Here is a 20,668-nt window from a genome sequence, read left to right as displayed (position 1 = left end):
CCTTTATTTTTATTCCTGGTGCTAAATGCACATGTTACCTACCAACTGGCAATCTGGCTCTCTCAGCAGCAGGAGCCAGCTTCTTTCTTGAGGAACGACTTCCCTTTGTCACAACTCTGGCACAAATTCCATTCACATTGGTGAACACTCAACAAAGCTTCACTCATTCAGTGTGACACACAAAATTTATGACATCTGTCTCAGGAATGTAGCTCTGAAAAGCCTCAGTGTCAAAAAGTATGCAGAATGGAAGGAATGCTTCTCAGCCGCTCCACACATTTCTGATTTCTTTCAAAACCCGAGTCTCTAATTTTGGAAGCAATGGCCCAAAGCTTGTTTAACTCACTTAATACTTTAGCCCTTTTTGTTTTCATTGGGACATTCCAAAATCTCTCCCAGACAGCTGCAACCACTTCCTGTAGCTTGAGGGAAAACTCAGTAACCTAGGGAGATCTCAGGAGCCCACTCTGAAGGTGAAGGAGACTTTTGGCAAGTTGAGATCTGAGCAGTTGTAGCTACAACTGGCATGGGAGACCTAGGGCATTTCTGGCAATCCTGGATAACTATGTCCTATGGTACCATGGAAACAGCAGTGGAACTGGCACCAGAGGACCCGATTCATCTACTCCCTGGCAGCTAGGTGACAATAGTGGATAGTGTTGGACTTGGAGGCAGAAAGATCTGGGCAAGCTACTTACCTACTCTGTCCCTCAGTTCCCTCATCTGTAATCTGGGAATAACAACAGGACTTCCCTCCCAGGGTTATTTATGGTAAGGATCAAAGAGGATAATGTATGTAAAATGCTATGCAAACCTTAAGACATTTTCTAAATGCTGCTGGATGGAGTTCCAGGCCTAGTCAGGAAGACTCATCTTCCTGAGTTCAAATCTGGTGTCAGACTTACTAGCTATGAGTGCTTGGGCAAGTCATTTAACCCTGTTTGCCTCAGTTTCCTCATTTGTCAAATGAAGAAGGAAACGGAAACTACTTTGGTATTTTTGCCAAAAAAAAAAAACCCCAAGCGGGGTCACAAAGAGTCACACACATCTGAGAAACAATTTATTGTTACTCCCTGTGTGACCTCAGGCAAGTCACTTAACTCGAGAAAGTGAAGCTCACTTTTCTCGTTTATAGAATCTGAGAGTTGGACTGGATAACATGACCTCTTCCAGTTCCATTTCCATTATCATGTAGAATACTGTGACTAATGGATGGTTTACTTCCTCCTTAGTGGCATCTGAAATGCCTCTTGCTTTGGGGGTCTTCCTTGGTCTGTAGAAAATTCAACAATTATTAGGCTCATATCTTGAGTGATTACAGAATTCCAGATTATGGAAGTAGAAGTGCTCTCATGAAATCATATTGTTTATTTTCCTCCCTCTCTACCTCCAGTTTTGGGCAAGTAAAGTGTTTATTACCATTGTTTTATAGATGGGTCAACTGAGGCCCAGAAAAGACCACTGATCTCGAGCTGGAAGGGACCCCAGAGGCCACTCTAGTCCAACCCCCTCCTTTTACAGATAAGGAAACTGAGGCCCAGGGTGGTTAAGTGATTTAAGAATTTCAGCTCCAAGAAGAAAATAAAGCTATTAAAGTGAAACTCTTAAGGAAATCCTACTAATTTGGAAAGCAACAGGAAATTGGGTATATTGGCAGCTATCATGTGTCTATTACAGGGCTAAAGACTTTAATGTTGTCTGTCTGTAGGGGAAGAAAACAATTAGAAAATTCTGGAAATTTGTGTAAAGGAACGTCATTTAATGATGTCCTAATATATACACATACGATTAAGTGACAACTATGCCAACAGTATCATATACAGCAGGTGACTTTTTATTGTTTCCTTGCACTTATGCTGCCTTGATGAACCTGAACCCAGTTTTCAGCTGGACTTTACCATGGTGCACAATGCAATAACGGGTACAGAAAAATTAAATATCACGATCCAGATTCACAAGATGACAAATGACAAAGACCACCAAATTTAGAAAATGTCCTAAAATGTGCATTTTTATTCCATATCATTATACAATGTTTACATAGTTATAACTTTTAAAAACTGCTCAAGAGTGTGTAAAATAAAGTGAGGCAAATACCGATTTTTAATCCCCCCAACACAAATAAGAAACATTTTTCTCTACCAATTTAATGTAGTGCCTAAATTAATCTTTCATTTTAACATGAAAAACTGAAGAAAAAAAGAGTGGAAATTCCTTTAGAAATGCTGCCCTACAATTTGTAATGAGCTGCAAGTGTACAAGTGTACTGAAGTCTTAAAATAGCTGTGTGGCTTACAAATCTTTTGTTGATGTTTTCAATTGAATTCAGGCATATAAAGTCCAAATTCTCATCTCTTAATAAAATTCAGACAAAATAAATTATTGTGCTGGGCAGAATTCTAAATTGTATAATCAAACAAAAGACCACAGAAGTACCTTTTGCTCAGAGTAGCACCAGTCCACACCTGATTGTGTTTCCAACGTTAATCTTGTTAAATACAGAGTTGGCATTTGAAGTGGAAATCTTTCTACTTGTGAGGATTCCTGGACTGCACATACTGTGTTGCTATACTCTCTACAAAGTGTAGGCAACATTATACTGGGAAATGGCACATTTAAACCATCATCACCCTGACCTGTCTAAGGCTTGCCCTTTTCTGCTGTTCCCCTAATGTCTGGCCGGTATTTTGCAGATGTTCCCGTGACAGTGGTAAAACAAAATTAAAAAAAAGAAACAAAAACAAAAACAAATGAAAGGGGTTTCATGGCAAGCAGGTGTTTATAAAAAAAAATAAAAAAAATAAAAGGTAAGAATGTGGTCGCCGCTAAGGAGGTTTTCACATGTTGTTTAACTCCAGTAAAGTCTGATCCAGCATCTGATGCATACTAAGGTTTTCTTCCTTGGCATGTGCCACTTTCTCTGTTGTGGGATTAGAAAATTAAGACATCAATAGCAGCTCTTTGGACACACTGATGCTCTAATACATTCAAGCATGCAAATAGTCAATCATGAAGAGCAGATTGAGATGATTGGAACCAGGCATGCTCATTATATACTAGTCATGGTTTCCAAATTGACAAGGACCTGGAAAGAGGCATGGTGGCTTAGGCAAAATGAACTAAAGAATTATAAGTCCCCCAGGGTGCTCCTACATTTACAAACTGTTCTGAGTAAATGTAGGTCAGATTTGGTAAAGAGTCGCTAATTATTTGTTTACCATGGGAATCAATACATAGAGAAGGAAAAACCAAACATTTTTGCTGGGTACAATGGAAATTTAACAAAGTCATTTGTCACCTAGTGGCCAGTAAGTGGCTAAGCTGGGATCTGAACCCAGGTCCTTTGATTTGGGGCACCTAAGAGTTTTGGAAATGGCACCATAACTCAACCTTTTAGAAAGTGAGAATGAAATAACAAGGGTTTGTAACGCAAAGTCAAATGAACCATTTCTCCTGCTCAAAGATTATCAACAATTAAAGAGCTGCATTGCATGCATGCTTCATTAGGACACAGTCACAATACTCTGCAAGGACACTGAACATTAGCACAAAATTCTCATTTGACAGACTTCCAGATCCCACCCACACTATGAGACTGAAACAAGCATGTCTTTCAGCCAACCTAGGACCTTGACCTGGGCTTTCTTTTCAAAGCCTGGGTTGCCTGAACATGGACGTTTTGAATCATAATTCAAACAGGGCATGGTATGTGAAGCAGATAGCTGTTGTCTGCTTTGGCTTTGAGAGTGAGAGGTGGGCTCACACCTGCTCTCTAGTTAGCAGTAAACAATTCAGAACTATGGTACACTATTCAAACCAGGGGCCATGGAGGAATGGGGAACTGACTGTAGGATATACGTGTAATCAGAGATTTCTATATATTTTAGCAAAATATTAGACTGGAATTGAAGTCCAGAGACAAATAAATTATTCTATTTAGGAAACAGGAAAGAGCAGACAACACCAGCCTCTCAGCTAGATTTCTCTCACTTGAATGTCTCCAGAACTGACCATTTTCAACCCCTTACAATGGTGGGTCTTGTAATCCATAGGTTTCTTGCATATGGACTACATTTCTAGAATTCAACCTTATTGAAACGTTACAGTTTAAGTTATAAAGACTGACATGTCTTTCACACTCAAGGTTAATCCTCATTCAGGGCCAGCTTTAGTTCATTAGTTAGGCGGCGGTTTTGCTCAAGTTGCTGGTAGAGTTGGTCTGTACAAATCAGCAAGCAGGTTAGAAGAGAAAAAGAGAGGCAGAATGAATAGAGGGTTAGTCAGAGAAATAATGGGAGCAGGAGTTAACAGAGAGAAAACAATCACACCCCAGGCAGTTGGGTAACTAGTTGCTTCTTTAGAACACTTTACCTTCAGCCTCACCATCAGTCTTATACACCAGGATGGCTGATGATTAAAGCCCCATACAAAGTCCTGAAGAAGGATAGCTTTGACAAGGCTAGAAATGTCAGAGCGCCAACAAGAGTCTTGGACAAGGGAGAACAGGATGCCAGGAGGAAAAAGAATGAACACTCATACGAAGAATGAACACTCATACACCTGGTCTTACCACACAAGACAAAGTCATATATAGTTTCCAAAAATAAGCTCAGCCCCAAGGTAGGCATGGGGACTGTGTACCTCAGCCATAAGCCTAGCGACAGAACAAGAGAATCTATTTGGTCATTTCTACTTCCAAAGTTTTGTAAGTATCTGTCCACCAAGTCTTTACAATGCAATACTTACCCTTTCCCTCATCACCTACACTGACCCTCCACCCCTTCCAAGCCCATAGGACTTCACTCAGGAAATTTAAAAAAAAAATGGAGAGTTTCCTTTTTTCTTCAAAAGAAAACCAGCAAATAAAAACAAAAACAACCCACATGACTCACCTTTTTCAACTAAAGGGATGCATGATGTAAACATTGTGGATGAAAGAAAGCGGAGGTAGAAGAATGCAGTTCTTGGTAGCTCAAATAACGATTAATCATCACTACTGCCATCTCTATAGGAAGAGAGGCTGGAAACAGCTTTTTTCCCTCAGACCTCAGAATTACAGAATTTTAGGGCTATAAAGAACCTTAGAGAGGTCATCTATTCTACCTCCTTATTTTACATATAAGGAAAGTGAAGCCTTGAAGAGATTACAGGTCTTACCCAACTCATAGACATCTAGGAAGAGGCAGAGCAAGGTTTGGAACCTACATCCTTGCAATTCAAATCCAGCTCCCTCTGCATGAGTTGAGAGCGGTTTTAAAGGCTTAGTCTTGAGGGCTCCCACCTAAGGCTCTTAAGGAATGTAGTGTAATTCTATTATAAGAATTAAGGAGGCTGTGGGAAGCTATGGGATTTTAACATCAGATCTTAACCATGCCACACTGAGGATGTAGAAACATATTGGCAAGAGGTTGGAATATGACAAATTATTCCCAATTGTTTCATTTCAAAATGGAATTTTCTTTTCCAACATAAGATAGACAAGTGAAATTCCTGATAAATCTGTGCCAATTTCCCCTCCTCTCCCCACTATGGGTGTGTGTGTGTGTGTGTATTTGTGTTTGAAAACTGAGTTTGAAGTTTAGAGCTAAATGAAAGAAAAATTATAAATAACTTTGGCAACAACAGCCAAATTTAAGATAACACATAACTACCTGAAGTCCTTGATATCCATCCCCCTATCTTCGGTGAAGGGGATAAACTACAACAATTCAGGAATGTTAAATGCCTACTGCATCCATTTCCTCAGGAGGACAGGCAGAAGAAACTAAGCTTTCCCACTTCCTCCGATTCTGAGGTTCCCTTCTACTTATCATTTTGGTACTTCACAATGCCTTTTTTAGGGGATATATATATGTTGAATGACTTCTATCTAACACTAAAGAGAAATTTTTAAAAATTGAGCTGCTAACTCCAGGGCTTTGGGAGAGGGTGGCTTGGGTATGCTGCTGTTTTTAAGTTGGAAGGCAGAGGACATTTTATACTAACATTGGACCAGAATTCAAACATTTTACTTTTGAGTACAGATCTAAAATATATGCGCAGTGCATATTTCTGTCCTAAACATGGCCTCATATTCATTGACTAATAAATTGTCAAATATGTGAAAAATTATCAATATTTCAATATTTGCTCTGGAACACCTGAAACAGATGGGGGTGGGATAAAAATTTTACATTGCTACATAATATACCTGCTGCCAATGCTACAAGGCAGATAGGTAGGTGGCACAGTGGATAAAAGTGATGGACTTTGAGGCAGTAAAGTCTGAATTCAAATCCTGCCTCAAACACTTAATAGCTATGTGGCCCTGGACAAATCACTTAACCTTTCTGTGCCTCAGCTGTCTCATCTTTAAGATGTGAATAATCATATAATACATACCTCACAGAGTTATGAAGATTAAATGATATGTGTATAGCACTTTGCAAACCTTAAAATGCTAAATAAATGCATTTTAATATTAATAGCAATATTTAAAATAACTACATATCGTATAATCATCAATATTCATAACAATAATTATTATTTGAGTAATAGCTGCTAGAATTGAAGTATAACCTATGACATGATGAAAATCATCAGCATGTGTGAGAATACACACCAAAATGGGAAAGTGGTTGTGCTCAGTCCAGGAAAAGTTGATTAATGGACCTATTTTTAATGAAGGAAGTGTGATGGTTGGTGAGACAGCCAAAGAGCTGATATCTTATATAATCTGAAAAAGATCACAGTCCTGCCAATTAGGGAAAATGATCAGTTGCCAAACTGAAGGTCTAAGAGAATGCACATTTTTTAATAATGGTCCACGGAATCTATGAAATCTATATGTTGGGAGGGGGAGGGAAATTAATTTTTTATGATTCAAATTTCTGCCCAAATCTACTAGCATGCCACCCTATGGCAGTCAGTTACATAATGGTAGTAACAGCAGGCAAGTAGTTAGACCTCCACTGGCCTCCTAGCTTGTGTGTGCTAGGTAATTCTATAATCTACTCCGGGTGTTATCTTTAAACCTTCTCCTAACTTTTTGGGTTCTGGTAGAAGTAGGAGTGGTTGCCTGGGTGGTAGCTGCCTGGGAATCAAATTTTATATATTTTCACACAAGAGCACAGAAAGATCATATTCTGTAACAGAAAACAGTCTTCTCCCAGCTTTCAAAGAGGTATTTGGGAATAGTTACCAACCAGGTGCCAACTTGCCTGCCAACCAAAATTTAGCTTGCCTTTGGTACCTTTAGGGGCAGTGCCAAGTTTGTTCTAAGAGGTCTATGAGGACATCTGTATAAACAGGAACTGTAATTTGGTCATATTTACCAAGTAGTGTTATATATTATATCACTCTTCTCCCTCTGCTCCTTTAGCCACCAAGCCTTACTTTGCATACTTGGTTCCATCTTGGGCTACCTTTCCAATCTTTTAGTCTCTCTTCTCCCCTCCTTTCCTCTCATAATGTTTAAAGGACACTTTCAAATCTTGGGAACACCTTCTAAAAATAGATGCATCTCAAGTACAGTTTTAGATATTGGAAAGTATTCAGGGATTATCTGGACATTAACTAAAGCAGGAACTATTTTGTTTAAGACAGGAAGCCACAAATGGTATACTATCACTTTTCTTTTTAAATTAAAATTAGAAAGGAAGGGCCCTTGGTCAGAAGAAGAACCATAAACTTTTTGGGGACAAACAAAGAAAAACATTAACTCAAACCATAAAATTTCTTCCTCTTTGGAGCGAGAGATTACCCAGATTCCAGATAAAAGAAAAACTTTTAATACCATTGCCAAAAGACAAGACATACCTTAATTCACAAGGCATATTTTTTAAAAAAAACCCAACTGTATTTCTTATCCTTCCTGGAGTCTAAAGAGCATCTGACACTATTTCTGGAGTTATTCTTATATGAATAGATTATAGTGACATCCATAAAAGTCCTCCTTTCTATACCTCATCAGAGCATGGAGGTGATTGTGTTTTCCTAGGCTAAGCCAGTGGAGAGCAAGCCTTACTCAGTCCTACCAGGTGGGAAAAGTTTCAAGTATGGCCCCAGGAACAGACCCTGACTGTTGTCCAAAGACTAGCCCCTCTAAATATGGAGAGGCTCATCCCACCAGCAAGTGGCCACTGGGAAACAAATTCTTAATGTGCAGCAACCCAAGAATGAGCAGCATACCCACTATTTTGGATCAATTAAAAAATCAGACGAAACAGCTTGGGACTTAAAAATAAAAGGGAAATAATTATCAGGAACAAAACAAGAGAAAATTGTACTTTCAAAGTTCTAAATTTCTAACAGTTCTTTAGAAGGAAGGAAACAAAAATTTTAAAATAGCTGCTCTTAGATAGTGATATCTAACAACCTCCCCATCACCCCCCCCCCCCACCATACCAATTTTAATTAGGAAAAATTTTAATGACCACATCTTAAAAACATTTAAGGTATTGTGAAGACAGCTTCTCAACACAGTGAGAGCAAATGTGGTGCCTTTCTACCTAAATACATGAAGTATAATCATGGATTTTACTTTTGACTCAGTATCACATTATTCGGAAAACCCAAGAAGACATTTTCAGGATGAAAATGAAGAAAGGCAACCGGGCATAATGCATACATTTTACATGGCTTCAACTCTTCTGACAGTGCAAGAATACTCAGCTTCTCCCTTTGGAACTCATGGTCCTTTGAAGTTAAGTTCTGTTTGACCAGTTCAAACATGGGTTTCTAAGATCTGGGAATAATTCGAAACTGCACAGTATCTGGTACATAGTAGGTGCTTAAAAAAAAATGCTTGATGATTGATTGAAACAGATCTTTCATTACAGAATCATGGTGATAAAAACTCAAATTAAATGAAAAGAGACTGAGATATTAACAGCAGGACAAACTAGTTCTCATATGAACTAAGGTATGTAGGCTAAAGAATAAGATTTTATGATTTCCAAAAGGACTAACATTTATGTATAATGTGCAGAGGAGGAGAATGAGAAAAGGAGCAACCCCAAATAAATCCCTTGCGGCAAGAAGCAGAGTTTCAGTTTTATTTGGTGTTTAAACTGCCCAGCCAATAAATACGAGGTGTAAAAGGAATAGCAAAACGGATACAGCTTACACACGGGTGTTTATTTTACATCGAAAGATAGAGCTTCTGTACAATAGAAGGCACAGTGAGAGCCTTGCCCTGAGGCAGGATGCTAAAGGAGGACAGAGTCAAGGTCAGCTGGAGGACACAACAATAAACCTGAGAAAAACTGCAGAGCTCAGACAGGTGGAACATCCAGCTTGAGGAGGGAGTCTTGAGAGAGGTGAAGCAAAGAAATTTATCTGCATGAAGATAAAAAGGCGGGAGGGGGAAAAGAAAAGTGGCACAATGGAAAAAAAAAAAGAAAAACAAAAAACTAGCAATAATAATGGGACAGAACTCAGCATGCAATGCCAGCCACACATTTGGCAGAATTTACAGCAGCATTCTAGCACAGATTCAAAGCTGTTCTAAGGATCCTCCTGGTTGTTAAATTTTAAAAGCTACGTACCTAGGACTATCAAAGTGAGTCTTAAGCTAAATGGCTACCCTACAGAATATTTACTAATTGGTACAAGGCTTTTGCTTTTCTCAGTATCATACATAGGATATTAGAGCTTAGCACAGTGCCTGGCATATAGTGGGTGCTTAATAAGCGTTTGTTGATTGATTGGAGCTGGGAGAGATTATCTTATTCAACTCCTTCATTTCACAGATACAACAGAGCTGAAGGACTGGTCTCAGTCTTCCAAATCAGAAATCAAGTCTCCCAGTCTTTAGAGACACAGAGATTCTCTAACTCTTCCTTGAAGGTGGAGGTTCTATAAATATGAAAGCAAGAAACTGTGAACTTCACACTTGAAGCCACTCTGTTTTGTGCATAGGATAATGGTAGGAAGGTTATGGAACGCAATGTTCTTAGAATGATAAAACCGTCCTTGAGGAATCTGTTAGGCTAGAATTTGAAGGCAGAGAAGTTATGATTGAGATGCTGCCATGGTGTGTAAATCACTTTAGTAATATTTAGGTCTATACATTCATTGAATCATAGAATGTCAGAGCTAAAAGGGCCCTTAGAAATCATGCAGTTTAATGCCTTCATTGTACAGGAGGAAACAGACTTAGAGAAGTAACTAATTTTCTTAATGTCATATAGCTAGCTAATAAGCAGTGACTTGAATCCACCTTTGTCACTATGCCTTGCTGTCTCCCCTTCCATGAGACAGGACAGGATATTAAACTGTGAGATCATCCTTTCACCTTATAGGTGTGTTAACCAAAACCAAGAAAAGCAAGGTGACCCGCTCGAGGACTCCTGGCCAATTAGTGGCAAAGCCAGGCCCACAACCTAGTCTATTATTCCTTTCATTGCACACAAATGCCTATAAGAAGACTACACATGGTGGTGGTGGGGTCCTGACCAACACCTAAAGAATAATACAAAAACTGGGTCACTAGATTTACGATTTAAATGGTGGTGTCTATTTGTTTTCTCTTCCTCTTTGAAGGGTTGTAATTCTGACACATTAATGTAAAGGAAGCTATTTCAATCTTTTAAAAAACATGATTCAATTTGGAAACCAAGGGGGTCAAGTTAATACTGTCAGAAATTCTTGGTATACAAAAAGAGTAAAATCAATTTGTGAGTTAGTAGCATTTCATGAAAGGCAACAAAGCGGGAAGATGACTAGATTAAAAGTTAGATGACCTGGCTTGGAATCCCAACTGCCTTGGGCAGCTCACTGCCCATCTCTCAGTCTCAATCTATCCATCTGTAAAATGAAGGGCCTGAACTAGATGATTGCTAAGGTTCCTTCTAGCTCTATGACCCTCATGTTAACAATTTTCCTTTTTCTGGTAACGTCTCATCATCAAAAAAAATTATTATCTTGTATAATGCAACTTTTAGTGTACCTTTCTTCTATTCCGGGAAAATTACTCATAAATAGAACTATTTTCATAGTTTAATTTTTGAGATGAACCTTGTCCAATGAATGAACACATCTCACTTTTAGAAGATGCTAACAGCTTGTTGCTGAGAAACAAAAGTGAGGTTAAAATTCTTAAAATAAAACCCATAACTGGAAGAAAATGCCCTATGACAGACCTAATTAAATTTACCTTTGCCATTAAGGAATGATACTGATATTGGACTTCTAAATTTAGGTAAACAGAAGGGTGATACCTAAACAAACAGAAGCAATGAGGGGTTAAAGCAAAATAACTCTAGGCTTGCAGATGAGATGGCGATTTGTGGAGATCAAAGCAAAGGGGGAAGGGGCTAGCAGCAAGCTTGCACCAAGAGTTGTTCACAGAAGCAGGCAGGCAAAGAAGAAGGTAATTTACATTGAAGTCATGTCGTTGAGAGCGTGGTCCAGCTCTTCACTGATTGCTTTATACTTCAGCTTCTGAGCATATAGCTCATCTATGACCATGAAGTGGAAGGCAGAGATGCAAGGGCGCGGAAGATGGAGGGTGATCAGATGAAGGGTGAAGGAGGTAGCACGGAGACCATCCAGAAACAGCAGCAAGAAAAAGGCAATGCATGAAGGAAGTAATGGCAGTAGGTGGCCGGAAGAGGAGGAGGATTTAAAATAAAAACAAATAATAACAAATAACCATTAGAAAATGAAATGAGAATGGCTTGATAGGATAAATCATAATCAAATATGGCGTTAGTGAGTCACATGAAAACTTAAAGCAAAAAAAAGTATATTGGGTAGATAGTGAAACATTCTTTTATAAGCGGTATTTTAATTGCACTGAAACAGCTACCAATCTGTAGCCAGAAACCTTGGTAGGGAGATTTCCAAAGCCAATACTTAGGCGGAACTCTTTGTAATTACTCCTTGTAATTTGTAATCATCCTTATTCTGCTTTACCTTAAAGTCTCCAACTTCCTGACCAAACCCATCTCTCTGCCCTTTCTGCTGTCTGTCCAACCCCAACAGGCATCATTCCTGCTCCAGAAGGGTGGAGTATGCTGCTTGCTCATTTTATGGCAGTGACCTCTGTGGTGACTCAAATTTTCAATCTTCTACCTTTTGCCTGAATGAAGCTTTCTCAAAGTTTGGGGCTAGATCATTTTGCAATTGCCACTTTTTCTGCTTCAGTGCCTTGCTATACTTCCTATTATCTGCCCTGTCCTGTTTCAGACGTCTACTTTTCTCTTCCCTAAGACTCCTAGACTCACACTCACTCTCTCTCTCTCTCTTTCTCTCTCCTCCCCTTCCTTCCCCTCTTTCCTCTCCTCTCCATACATACATATACAAACATATATGTATACACACACACTTATACACACACTAATGTACATAATAGATTTAAAGTTGACCTATCATCTTTCAGATCTCAACATCAACTTTCCATACACAGAGACCAAACAGTTCTAAATGAAGCAGATCTAAAAGTTTAAAGGCAACAGTCTGAGAATATCAGGAGGAAAAGAGAAGCAAGAGCGAAATAACTGCCCACCTAAACAATGAATTAAGGTTGATAAGTTCGGGCCAGAAAAAATTTTTTACCAAGTCAACTTTCAGCTGAAAAGATGAACACCCCTGCCCCCTTCCACCCCACTCAAGTGTGAAGTAAAAAACCCTAATAAAGTCTTACCTTCTAAGTCATCAATGCTCTTTTCCAATTTGGTTACTGACCTCTCAGCAAATTCAGCCCGAGTCTCAGCCTAGAATGATTCAATTCATGTACGTTAACAAGGTTTAACTTTCATGTAGTTGCAAATACGGGACAATTAGAGTATGAATGTCAAGCAGCATAATGCAGGGTATAACGGTGTTAGCCAGTATCATGTACAGCCTTAGGGCGATCACTGATGACAGGACAGCACATGGACTGTAAGGGCACCCTATAAATAGGAATAGTGATGAACACTAGGTCATCAGGACATGCTTTTGGGCCTTACAACCCTAAAATGAACATCAGAGGCCCACACATCTCCATTTAAAGTTCAGAAAATAAATTCTATTCATATTATTTTTACCTCTTTCAGTTTGTCAGAAAGGACCTTGATTTCCTCTTCATATTTGTCTTCCTTTTGTGAGTACTGTAATTAGAAAGATTATTCCATATGTCAGGCCAAAGTTCACTATAAACATGTGTTTTCCCCATACATAGAACCATACCGCTCCCCTTCCCCAAAGCTGTCAAGGATCACTCAGGTATGTGTATAGTTGAAGTTCAGATACTAACAGCAGACTGAAATAAAGCTCTCCTTGAGCCACTCTGTTTTACATGGAGAGCCAGCAACTGGTCATCATTTATCCACGTGGAACTTTAAAAAAATTCATTGCTGAACATAACTCACAAATCTAACATAATATTTTCATCTGAAAGAAGAATCAAGTTTCTTATAGTCCCCTAGTATAGACTCAGAATTTAGCTATTTCCTAAAACACCTGCTGAATTGTTACTTTAAGTCTGTAGGGACATCAAAGAGAAATGTGAGGCTACTGCTTTGAATCATTTTTTTAAAAAGTGCTTTCCCCCCACATCATGCTTCTGGCCTACCTTCTCAGCCTGAGCCTCCAGTGACTTCAGGTTGTTCGTCACAGTTTTCAACTCTTCTTCAAGCTCGGCACATTTGCTATTATTTCAGAACAGAGGCAGGAAGGGTGGGGAGGGCAGGAGATCAAATCAAGCCAAAGAAAGGATAGTGGGAGAAAAAAAGGAGAGATGGAGAAAAATGAAAATTGAGTTCTAGAGACAAAGAGCAGCCTTAAAGTAGCCAAACCATCACAGATTAAAATGCTCCAATTCTTCAAAGTCATTCACTGCCCCTCAACATGGTAATAAAAGCAAGGTGGGGCTTAGTGTAAAATAATTAAAATAGCTTTTAAGTGCAATGACTCGGCTTCTTTTATGCTGCACCAAAGATTGTTTATGAAGGAAAAATAAAGAATCAAAAAAGGACCAAAAAGAAAGCACTTTAAAGCAAGATATAAGAGACAGCGAAGGGTGTAGTGGAAGTGAAGTCATTACTACCAAATGAACCAGTAGGCGATGAAAGCTGAAAGATTGTTGGGTGGCAGTTAAACCTAAGAACCATACAATAGCCATCAGTACCTTATCCTCTGCAGCCATTAATGCTTTCAAAGTCTGATCCATAATTCTTAATTGTTCTTCCAGCTGTCGGACTTGGCTGTTAGTGGACACATGAAATGCACAAGGCCATTCACAAAATCAGTGTGCAAGTAAATGCATGCAGTGATCTATGCAGTCACACAGACACCCCACACACATGTCCTCCTGGGTTCCACGCTCATGGTTCATCCCAGTTAAATGAGCAAACAGGGAGCTTCGAGCTGAAAACAAGTAAACGTGTAACTGCCAGTAGATCATGCTGTTTAGTCACTGCTTGGCAGCACCCCACACACATCCTGGTGGCACTGGGGTCACTTACCCTTCTGAGAGCTCAGCACGCTCTTCTGCACGCTCCAGGTCACTCTCAATGATGACCAGTTTCCGGGCCACCTGTGGCAAGACAAACCCAACACCCACACACACATACACATCAGGTCATAGACAAAACCAGGTAGCAGAGATTTTTTTGGCTCTCTTAGACCCCTGGTGCCCTGTGTTTCACAATGAATGGAGGTCAAGGATAATTCATTCTACCCTTACTGGAAAGAAGCAGTTAATCTCCACTTGGCATTCCTGATGAAAAAGAAAAACCACCAGAGGCTTCTTGAGAGCATAGAATTGTTGATGATTAAATGCTCTCACATTTTAAGTGTCTGGCACAGGTAAAACCTGGGTGAATTACAGAGCAGACAGTCCAGTGTGAGGTGGGCAAGAGAGACATCAAATTCAAAATAGTGAAAACATACAGTAAGGAAGCTATAAGCTACACATTTCCTGCAGACTACTGCATAAGGGATGAAAGAGTTTGTCCGGGAGACCAAAATGTCGGGCACACTTAAAGACAGCCACACGCAATTCTAAACTATACACAGTATGCTCCTTGCAAAGGGCTTTGTTTCTTGGCTTTCTAGAGAGTTAGTCAAGAATGAAGAGAAGAAAACAAGAGTGATCATTTGAGTACCTTAATGTACAAGGTGATTAAGAAGTCACACTTGTGTGAGCTGGAAGATAGGAATCTAAGAGACAGGTGATACTTCAAAGGGAATAGAAATAGCTAAATAATGTGCTCTGGGAACTGGTGTTAAACAGAAAAATTAGGCTCAATGCTATCTGAAGTAGTATCATGATAAAAGCAGCAATTGATTAAAAAAAGAGAAATACTAAGAACACAGTGGAATCACTGTACAAAATGTTGGCCAATGGGCTTTTCAACTGTATGCACTTCGATTTTATTGACATGATTTGGCCCATACATCTGAATCCACATTATAGTATAGGCTCATCATATCTGACAAGGCTCTATAGTGTAAATATGCTAAATTTGTACAGTAAGGAACTGGAGGTTATTGGAGGAGAGGGAAGGAGGAGAGGTAAAAAAGGGACTGTCTGGTTGTCATCTGCCCACGGGATAGTCATTTGCATGCTATTTTATGACTAGACTCAGGTCAAGCACAGATGACTTGGGTGAGAAGGATTCCCAAGCTGTTTTTCTTTGGAGCAAAGAGAATTGCTCACCAGACACTACATGGGATGGGATTCTCTAATAAGGGCTAAAATTTCCACTCATGATCACCTAGTGGGATCCAAAAAAAAAAAAAATCAGACATTGCTACGGGCAAATGATTTGTGCTTTTCCTTCGAGAGAAGCAAACCAGTTCCCTGGTTAATTCAAGGGTCTTTGTTGTTGTCAGGAAGTTCAGAGGCCAGAGTTGGGAGACTGGGGGGCATCAACCCTGCAATCTGTCTCCAGGGGACACTGACCTCTTCATACTTGCGGTCGGCATCCTCAGCAATGTGCTTGGCCTCTTTAAGTTGAATCTCCTGAATTTCCATTTTCTCCTCATCCTTCTGGGCTCTGCTTTCAATGACCTTCATTCCTCTGAGAGAAAAGACAAATAGGGAAACTCCAGATTTAGATTTTGTGCGCTTAGTATAATAACTAGCAGGCTAAAGCAGAGTTCAAGGCTACTATTTTCCCTCCCAAACTATGAAGCATGACTTTCTAGGACTTAAAAGCTGGGGTTTTGGGGAAGTGGGGGAAAAGGAAGAGAGGATGACAGGAAAAAGAAAGGAAACAGAAAAATGATGTAAAAAGCTTTCAGTTCACTGTGAATTAAAATCTCACACTTTAGGTGCAGAGACCAAGTTGGCCAGTCATCTCATAGTAAATTAGAATTAATGGGTCAAGGTCACCATGCCTAAACCCAAGCTATAGGAAAATGATGGGAAGGTATATTTTGCTTCTTAAATGTGTGCTGGGGCCAAGTGTGGTGATGTACTTATATAATCACTAATACTAGGGAGGTTGAGGCTGGTGGATTGCTTGAGCTCTGGAGTTCTAAGCTGCAGTGAGCTAAGCTGATTGTTGTCTATACTAAATCTGGTATAAATATGCTGAGTTCCTGGAAGTGTGCATGTGGGAGCACCAGAATTGCCTAAAGGAGGGGCAAACCAGCCCAGGGTGGAAATGGAGCAAGTCAAAGCTCCCATACTGATTAGTGGTGGAATCAGACCTATAACTGGCTACTGGACTAGAGAAGGAAAACCAGACTTAAGTATATGAATGAATGAATGAAAATTTATGTGTTCTAGATGTTCAAAAAGGAGACTTTCCTCTTTGAGGAGGCAGCAACTCAGTGACAAAACATACCACTGAAGTGAGGGCGGGGTGTGGTGCCCTCATTTAAGTCATTCTACTAGGTAGAACACTATGGAGTGGAACCTCTTCATAACGTTGGTATAAAAAGAGAAAACGAATACCAGTTTTTATAAACTATGTATAAAGCAAGTGTTTGCTACATGGAGTTTAGGGAATATTATGTAACAAATCTATGTAAAAATAAGCCATACTACAGTAGAGGATCCTTCTAAAAGTTTTGATCTGGACTGTAATTTCACCTGTACATAGATTTAGCACCTACTTTACAATCTATAGTTTTGGAAAATTGCCTGGGGACACTGAGAAAGTTACAGTAACTGGCCCAGGGTCACACAACGTTGGAGTTAGGACTTGAACCTGGATTTTCCTGACTTGGAGGCCATCTCTCCGTCTACTATGTTATACTGTGTGGTGTGTCCCAGTACGCAAAAAACTGGGAATAAAAAGACCAGGGTTCTTTCAAGTCTATCGACATGACCTCATATAAGTCATTCTGCATCCTGGAACCCTTATAAAATAAAGGAATTGTACTAGCGCATCTCTCTATCTGGTTTTCTAAAGCCCCCATAAAATTATGTACTATTCCTAAAAGAATTACTGTATCATCTTTGTTTCTTCTCTTCAGACATTAGCATGGCTATTCAAGAGTTAACTACCTATGAAATGTCACTCCCTCCCACGGAGAAAAACTAAATAAAAATTATTTTAAACACATATAATCACTTTAGGAACCTAAACAACAAGAAATAATCTTGAAATCTCTACCTCGAAATATACGGAGTTAAGTAATCCCACTAACAGGGCAGTAACTACAGTTGGAATCTAAAGACAATAGATTTTTTTTTTAAATTCAGAGCTCCCCTGACTCCCAATTTAAAATTAATTCTCCATCCATCCCCTACTAATCAATAGCCAGACCATGATGCCCCATTAAGCAAGAGACTGCAGTAAAAGGACCCAGATTAGATGTTCCTACCTCTCACTCTCATCTGCTGCCTTTTCAGCCTCCTCCAATTTCTGCAGGGCAGTTGCCAAGCGCTCCTGAGCTCTGTCCAACTCTTCCTCAACCAGCTGGATACGTCTGTTCAAAGAAGCTACATCAGCTTCAGCCTAGGCAAGGAGAGAAGAAAGAAAGTGAAATATATGACTACAAATGTGGAGAAAACATTCAAGAAACAATCTACATCAAAACAGTAATTTTAGAAGCTAACCAGGTGGCTGATATTTAGCATCACTATAAACTCTTGCTAACTTCATTGGGTAACTGTTAGGTTTTCTAGAATGTGTTTTTAACTCAAATGAGGTAAAATTGTGTGTATGCTTAGACCTAGAGACATTATTTTAAAGAAGTGCTAATTGTTTCACTTACAGCTAAATAAGCTAATTTATAACAAAAAGAGGAGCTCAGTAAAGTAAGTGGGGGCAGATGGATGGAATTAAAAAACACAAGCTCTTGGCTTCTTCCATTCAAAAAACTCAAAGTCTGATATCACTGCTACCAAAAACCATCTTTCTCCCTATTTCACTAACTGGGAAATTTAGGCATGGAAAGATGAGAAATAACTTACCCAGGCTTAACCATATAAAACTTCAGGAATAACACTTAGGAGTGACAATCCTCCCTTCTCCTGGTCAGCCTCTCCAAAAAGGGCTATTACCTTTTGAAGGGACCAGAATTAATCTCTATATTCAAATGTAAATAACTATGCTACACACCCCCACACACTACCAAAATAAAGGAGGCTAACTGCTTTTTTTTTTTAAAGAAAATTATTCTTTGAATCAAACACTTTTTTAGTTAGAAAAAAGCAAATAAGATACTCATGTCTTATGTATTACATCTTCCATTCTCACAGGTTTTGCTGTATAAGCAGATGGCAAATACATACCTGTTTGAAATGACTGGACATAAGACCACAGGATTGAGGACCATACAGGAGATAATCTAGTCCAATGCCTGATTTTAAGGATAAAGAAACATGAAGTCCAGTGGAAGGAAGACTGGCTTTCAAGTCAGAGGACCTGGGTTTGGATGCTCCCCTTGATTCCTACTACCTATGTAACTTTGGGTAAGTCATGTAACCTCCCTGAGACCCTCCTCAGTTGTAAAATGAGGGGTTTGCTGGGCATCACGTTACATTCCTATACTCCCTGCTACTGGGGAGGTTGAGGCTGGTGCGTCACTAGAAATTGGGAGTTCTGAGCTGCAGAAAGGCTAAAAGCCATCTAAGTGTCATCACCAAGTCTCCTACCCTTCTGGTTAGCCCCCAAGAAGAAGGGGAGGAAGGACAGATCATGTCAGAAACAGAGCAGGTCAAAGCTTCCTTGCCTACTGGAAGTGGAATAATGCCCAACAGTGGCTGGCTGCATCACTTGCAGCATGAATGAGAAAAGAAACTCTGTCCCAAAAAAAAAAAAGGGAATTAGTCCAGATCAGAGCTTCTTAACCTAGTGTCTGAGAGCTTAAAAATATTTTTGGGTAACTGTATTTCAATATAATTAACTTCCTTTTAAATTCTATACACTTAATTTTAAGCATTTAATAAGCATTATTCTGAGAAAGCATCCATAGATTTCAAGATTGCCTAAGGGATCCAAGGCACAAAAATGGTTTAAAACCCCTGGTCCAGATAGCCTCTGAATTCCCTCTCAGTTCTAGAGCTATAATGCCACAGTCAGTAGTAACAGCAGTATGATAGCAAACTATAAAGGGCTAGGTTTTTAATCCAGGTCTTCTGATTCCAAATTCAGTGTTCTACTAGATGACATTACTTCCTAGCATCAACAGAATGATTTCATATCAAGCTTACTAAAAGTTAATGGGGTTCAATGTCATACATTATCAAAATGTAAAACAACATGAATTGATCAGCTCTCACTTAAGTGAATATGTTCACTTTGTACAGTGGGGAGAAGGATTTGGAGGGGACAGGACTATACTTTATAAACCTCACCCTGTATTTAACTTGGGTTCAACAGGGAAGAACCCAGTGATTGTCACTCACAGTCCTGAGTCAGTCTTCAGACAGAGAATGCTACAGATTTCAAAGCAGTTGGAATGCAAAATACTGCTAAACAGTGGATTCATAAAACAATTAATCAAACTTTTTTGATAATTGAAACAATCATGGATTTTCATAATTTGAAAATTATTTGCAAGTAAAGGCTGTTTTGGGAAAATGTCAGCAAAGTTTCAAAGGACTAAGGAGAAAGTCATCATCTCAAATACTATGTTTTTGTGCATTCTCTCTGAGATATAAAATGTTGCATTCCGGGCACTTAAACTGTTTCTGTCTAGGATTCTGAAATTCAGACATTTGCATGAGTGTTTAGCTTGGGGTGCATGTTTTGATTTGTGGCTATTTTACTATTCATGAACCTGATGAAATGGAAATTACAGCATCTTCCTCATGTATCTGTTTTACATAAACAGTATCTTAACAAGATGATGTGAGGTTTTGGAGCAGGAACTCCTACTTAAAAAAATCATAGTACATGTTTAAGAATCTAAGTTCATCTCTGAATAAAAGGCTTGTCCATTGTTTTCTTGACTAGCATCTATGAACCTATTCTATTCACTAAGCAATTTACTAAGTGCCTACTATGTGCAAAGACACTGTGCTACTTGCTATAAAATAAAGAGGTTGGATCAGAAGTTTATAACTCAGAATCTGTGAATTTTTTAAAACATTTTGAGATAACTATATTTCAAAGTTAATAGTTTCCTTTATAATCTTATGTATTTTATTTCATACACTGAAATACAACAATTATTTTAAGATAAGGTCCATAGGTTCAAACTGCTAATGAGATCCATGACACAAAGAAGATTAAGAACCCATGGACTAGATGATCTATAGGAAATGAAGACAGGAAAAGATTACCAGATTACAACC

At 39.1% G+C, this 20,668-nt stretch overlaps 1 protein-coding gene across 5 annotated transcripts in view; it reads right to left on the bottom strand.

Annotated features, from left to right (window-relative positions):
• Positions 1-1,984: 1,984 nt before the first annotated feature.
• The window catches only part of TPM1 (tropomyosin 1), a 32,500-nt gene continuing 13,816 nt past the window's right edge, over positions 1,985-20,668 (bottom strand). For 2 of the 5 annotated variants that reach the window (XM_036736268.1, XM_036736269.1), the window contains 7 exons: positions 17,749-17,882; positions 15,875-15,992; positions 14,433-14,503; positions 13,541-13,616; positions 13,014-13,076; positions 12,629-12,698; positions 1,985-2,920 (listed from right to left, as the gene is read on the bottom strand). In XM_036736268.1, the coding sequence (XP_036592163.1) occupies positions 2,838-2,920; positions 12,629-12,698; positions 13,014-13,076; positions 13,541-13,616; positions 14,433-14,503; positions 15,875-15,992; positions 17,749-17,882 (615 nt within the window). In that variant the 3' untranslated portion in view covers positions 1,985-2,837. Of the gene's footprint in view, positions 2,921-9,021; positions 9,319-11,362; positions 11,442-12,628; positions 12,699-13,013; positions 13,077-13,540; positions 13,617-14,432; positions 14,504-15,874; positions 15,993-17,748; positions 17,883-20,668 lie in introns of those variants that run through there. The other 3 variants (XM_036736270.1, XM_036736272.1, XM_036736267.1) reach the window with 2 other exon arrangements.

Source organism: Trichosurus vulpecula, chromosome 8 (assembly GCF_011100635.1).
Source record: "Trichosurus vulpecula isolate mTriVul1 chromosome 8, mTriVul1.pri, whole genome shotgun sequence".
NCBI classification, from domain to species: Eukaryota; Metazoa; Chordata; class Mammalia; order Diprotodontia; family Phalangeridae; genus Trichosurus; species Trichosurus vulpecula.
The sequence above is the reverse complement of the archived record's forward strand: the minus strand, read 5'-3'. Positions and strand labels throughout refer to the sequence as shown.